Genomic DNA, 5,591 nt, shown 5'->3' with positions numbered 1-5,591 from the left:
TCACCTTCCTTTTGACTGGCCTTTCAACCAATTCCAAGGTCTGGTTCTTCTCAATCATGCTGATTTCCTCAGCCATTGCCTGCTTCCACCCTTGCTGAGCCTCAGCCTCTTCAAAGTTGCTTAGTTCAGCTATGGCTACATGAGCCCTTTCATAAATCTCAGCCAATGACCTTGTTCCTCTGACTGGTTCATCATCAATATCCATTTCAGGGACATTTTGGTCTGGCTCAGCTTGGTCTGCTGCAAGTTCTTCAGAAACTTCTTCAGGTTTATGTCTTTCCCAGTTCCAACATGACCTCTCATCAAATACTACATCCCTGCTTACTGACACTTTGTTTGTTGAAGGATCTAAAATCCTATAGCCCTTCTTAATAGTGCTATACCCCACCAAAACACCAGGTCGAGCCCTTTCAGACAATTTGTCCCTTTTAACAGCAAGTACATGTGCATAACAGATGCATCCAAAGACCTTCAGATGAGCCAGTGATGGCTTGAAGCTAAACCAGGCCTCGAATGGGGTCTTTTGATCCAAAGCCTTGGTTGGAAGTCTATTTTGAATGTATGTTGCAGTGTTAACTGCTTCTGCCCATAGTGCTTTAGGCAGATTCTTCTGAATCATCAAGCACCTGGCCATATCCATCAAACTCCTATTCTTCCTTTCACTTACCCCATTCTGTTGAGGTGTATATGTGTTAGTAAGTTGATGTTTGATACCTGCCTTATCACAGAAGGCTTGGAACTGAGCTGAGGTGTACTCAGTTCCATTATCAGACCTTATGGTCTTCAGCTTGCAGCCTGTTTCAGTCTCAGAAGCAGTCTTGAACTTCCAAAACACAGTGGCCACCTCTGATTTCTGTTTTAAGAAATAAATCCAGCAATATCTCGAGAAATCATCAATGAACAGTATGAAATACCTGTTTCCACTTAATGACTCAGTCTTCATAGGGCCACACACATCAGTATGCACCAGTTGGAGTTTTTCAGAGGCTCTCCAGGCTTGATTCGAGGGAAATGGGAGTCTGGCCTGCTTTCCTAGCTGACATACTTCACATACATCATCATGGTCCACTGAGTTGATGAAATTTTCAGCCAGGTCCTCTCTGACCATTCAAGCCATCGATCTGAAGTTGGTATGTCCCAGTCTTTGATGCCACAGCTTGGATTCATCTGAAGTGGCTGTGTAGGCAATGTCTGACTTTTTTGTCCAGTCAACCACAAAGCTCTTATCAGCCATAGGGACTGCCATCAGTTTGGATCCACTTGGATCACTGATTTGGCACTGGTGGTCTTTAAACACAACTGAGTAACCTTTTTCCAGCAACTGAGCTATGCTGAGCAGGTTTCTGTCAATTTCAGGCACCAACAGCACATTTGAAATCACTTTGGTACCTGTAAGGGTGCATATCAGCACATCACCTTTGCCTTCAGCTTGAATAAAATGACCATTTCCTATCTTGACTTTAGTTCTGCAGCTTCTGTCTAAAGACTTGAAGATTGCAGCATCAGGTGTCATGTGGTTGGTGCATCCACTATCTAGGAGCCAACCAGATGAGGACCTTTTCTGAGCAGCTGAGCCTGACACAGCAAAGACTTGCTCCTCTTGATCACTGTCCTCCTTAGCTACTCGAGCCTCAGCTTTCATCTGTTGAAACTGATTCTACCTCGATTTGGTCTTACTCTTGCAGATTCTCTCAACATGACCCTTCTTCTTACAATGCTGACACACAGCATCTGGATTGAACCAGCATTTTTCTTCTGAATGACCAGCCTTTCTGCAGTGCTTGCAAGTCTGACCTTCTCTCCTTGCAGCATCATTCTTTGGCTTGTCTCTCCAGGCCTTCTTGCCTTTGTAGGCAGTATTTGTTCTTGCTTGAAAGGCACCTTCTTGGTGCTCCTCCAGTCTGCTTGCTCTCCTCTGCTCTTGAGCATATAGAGCATTGATCAACTCTGTCAGGGAGATGGTGGACAGATCCCTTGAGTCCTCGAGAGATGAGATTTTTGCCTCATATGAGATTTTTGCCTCATACCTCTCAGGCAGAGTTGCTATAACCTTCTCCACTATCCTAGCTTCATTGAACTGCTCTCCAAGGAGCCTGATGCTGTTAACCACAGCCATAATCCTGTCAGAATATTGCTTGACAGTTTCTTCTTCCTTCATCTTCAAATTCTCAAAATCTCTCCTCAAGTTTAACAACTGTTGCTGCCTTGTCCTCTCTGTCCCTTGAAACTCTTCCTGCAACTTGTCCCAGGCCTGTTTTGGTGATTCACAGGCCATAATCCTTGTGAAAATCACATCAGACACTGAGTTTTGGATGCAAGACATAGCCTTGTGCCTCTTGGTCCTTTCATCAGCATGCTGCCTGATCTGAGCCACTGTTGGATTAGCTCTAAGTGGCTCTGGTTCAACATCAGAGTTGACCACCTCCCACAGATCGAAAGCCTGCAGGTAGGTCTTCATTTTGACCACCCATATGTGATAGCCTTCTCCATTGAAGACTTGAGGTGCAGCTGGTGAAAAGCTTGATGAAGCCATGGATTTGTGTAACAGATCCCTTAAGAAATAGGCTCTAGATACCAATTGTTGGTGCTGTAACTGAAACTAACAGATTCAGTGCAAACTTGTCAAGTAAGTCTCGAGACTTGCTGAGCAAACAAGAGAATTCGAGCAAGAGAAAGAAAGAAAGCTAAGAAAAATAAAGAGAAAATTGATGAACAAACTGAACTTCATTCATAAATTGCATAATGTCACAATGCCAATACATAAACCAAGCACTAAGCTTGTCAAAAACAGCAAATAATTACCTAAACATCACCTACCTCCACTAATGACATGGAAACTTGAAATTTTGGCTTGTAAACTTATACAAAGTTGTGTTTACAGCTCATACATAAGCTAATTACATCAGTCAACAACCTAACTTAGTTAGAAATGAACTAGGATTACATTTCATTGACTAGGAATTACAAAATAAACAAAATAAGCTTGCATCAGCAGCTCCTGCATGACTTGGTCTTCTTGGCCTGCATGCTGTCGAGTTTGCTGCATGCTGAACCAACTTCATCAAACATAAATGAAAAATAAAAATGTAACTGTTATATGTCTCAAGCAATATATCTGTATGTGTTTTTTCAACCATTCAAATCATCCATGTCAGAGTGGGGTCCTGGAATAATTGAGCCAGTTTATCATCCAGGCTTGCTAATATGAACTGGAAGACAACGCCATGTGAACCACTTATGAACCCTTTTATCTCCTTTTTCATCTATATATATACACATTATGATTGACTTCATTGGCAATAACTCAAAGTTTGTTTTCGATACCTTAAAAACATCGAAATAAAAGCTTTTCGATTTGCTTTCGATAGAAAAAATGATGGGTTTTCGTCTGCCAATGCGTATCGTTAATGCTAAGAGAATTCTTCGAGCATCGTCAACAGCGGATGTTCCGAAAGGATACTTTGCGGTGTATGTAGGAGAATGTCAAAAGAGATTTGTGATACCGGTGTCATACTTGAACAATCCTTTGTTTCAAGAGCTATTGAGTTTGTCCGAAGAAGAGTTCGGTTACGACCATCCGACCGGTGGTCTTAGAATTCTTTGCGGCGAAGACGTTTTCGTTGATCTTGCTTCTCGTTTGAACGGGATTAACTAAAATTTGGTCGATGAATACTGTTTCTTTTTTTCTTTTTTTTTTCTTTTTTTTTAAGCAAACACCATTGCTAAATTGTAGACTATTTTTTTTCACCTCACTTTTTTTTGCCTTGGGAGAAGGTTAAAAAGTCTCTTGAGTGAGGAAATAAGAGGTGGATTTGTTGTAATTTGCAACTAATTAATTCTTTCAATTTCTTAATATAATCATGGATTTTATGTATTGGAATGAGATGACAGTTTGATTTTTGTGTGTATGTAATGTAATTATAATTTGATTAAGTACCAAAATAAATAAATAAAAAGGTTTTCGTATTAATTTTGTGTTTAAAAATATTGTAAATGTTTGATTATATGGTACAATTATGTTGTTCGAATTCGATTATGAATATTATATATAGGTACATATTTTGAGAGTTTTATGATTTAAAATAATGATTCAAAATATGACACAGAAAGATTTAAGAAGAGAATATAAATATAAAGGCTCGTTATATATAATATAAAATTTTAATTACATAAATTATTGGTTTGGTTATGTGATGATAAATACATTACATTAATATTTTATATAAATAATTTTGAAAAAAAATTAATTTAATATATGTTAAATATATTATTTGGAATGGATTTATTCTTATAATTAAAAAATATTGGGCCTTCAAACCCAAGACTAATATATATAATGCTTATGGTGGGCTTTAACATTCTATATATTTTTTAAATTTAATTTTTGTTATGATTTTTAAAATAGACCGATAGTTAAATTAGTTAGATTATTAATTTTTTAAAATATTTATAAAAATTTAAAAGAATATAAAAATTAGCTCTATAGGTTTTTTGCACTGGTTCAATCAATTTTAAGTGATTTATTCAAAAACCAGTTCAATTCTTTTAGCAATATACTAATCGATTCTCAATGTAACCAGTCCAATCGATCTGGTTCGATTCCAACTTCCAACAACCATATGTTTTATCCTTTTTAAAAATTCAACTTTTTTCTTTTTTCTCTTTATCATTTCTTTTTCCTTTTTTCTATCCAATCACAAAATTGGAAAAGATCTGACACATATCCTATATCTTTATCTAGGGGGGTTCAAGCAGTTGGTTCGGTTAACACCTGAACCGAATTATCATCAATTGAATTACTTGAAATGTAAAGATCATTAACTATTAACTGAATCGAAGTTTTCTTCAAATACATTAACTGAAATTTTTATTAAAATAAGTATAAAACATGTAAAAAATACATTGCTAATGTTTATTTTTTTAATAGTTCAAATATTTTTTCTGAAGCAATAGTTTAAATAATTTTAAATGGAGGTGAGAATAAGACATTAGAAACATTACATAAATCTTGAAAGTAAACAATCAAAAAAAAAAGTTATCTATTATATATAATATATATTATTTATTTCTGTTAATTAATTAATTCGGATATTTACCCAATTTCGAATCGAATTAACCGATAATAGAAATTTCAAAAAATCATTAATTGACGTTCGACTGAACTAAATTCGGCTACTAACTAATTAACCCAACTAGATCGATTCGGTCGGTTAATTCGATTTTAACCGAACTATGAATACCCCTTGTTAGAACAACTATTTTTAAGAAAATGATTAGTTTATATAACATAGCTTGGAAGTTGAAATAATTTGTGAACAATGTGCATTTTTTATAGTTAAATTGTATATGAAATCAACAATAACAAGGGGACCATAGGACATTCTAAAAAGAAATAAAATTTCAATTGAATGATGTGTTTCCAATTGTTACAGAAGCCACCATCTCTAATTTTCCACATAGGGAGACTTATTATCTGCTCCCCAAGGCAAAAAAGGATGGGAGAAGAAAGTGTTTACATGATGTTAGTGATGTTTGCTTTACAAAATTGTATGGGTTGATTTGTGTTAATTCTCTCACAAATCAGTTCAAGC

At 36.2% G+C, this 5,591-nt stretch overlaps 1 protein-coding gene across 1 annotated transcript; it reads left to right on the top strand.

Annotated features, from left to right (window-relative positions):
* Nucleotides 1–3,325: 3,325 nt before the first annotated feature.
* LOC121222355 (auxin-induced protein 15A) lies at nt 3,326–3,896 on the top strand. The gene has a single exon (XM_041102962.1). The coding sequence runs from the start codon at nt 3,374–3,376 to the stop codon at nt 3,653–3,655; it is 282 nt and encodes a 93-aa protein (XP_040958896.1). The 5' UTR covers nt 3,326–3,373; the 3' UTR covers nt 3,656–3,896.
* Nucleotides 3,897–5,591: the final 1,695 nt, after the last annotated feature.

Source organism: Gossypium hirsutum, chromosome A03 (assembly GCF_007990345.1).
Source record: "Gossypium hirsutum isolate 1008001.06 chromosome A03, Gossypium_hirsutum_v2.1, whole genome shotgun sequence".
Lineage (NCBI taxonomy): Eukaryota > Viridiplantae > Streptophyta > Magnoliopsida > Malvales > Malvaceae > Gossypium > Gossypium hirsutum.
This window is presented reverse-complemented; position numbering and strand designations above follow the sequence as displayed.

Excerpts from the sequence above, each read along its gene's own strand:
- LOC121222355 (XM_041102962.1), top strand. The coding sequence starts at position 3,374 with ATGATGGGTTTTCGTCTGCCAATGCGTATCGTTAATGCTAAGAGAATT.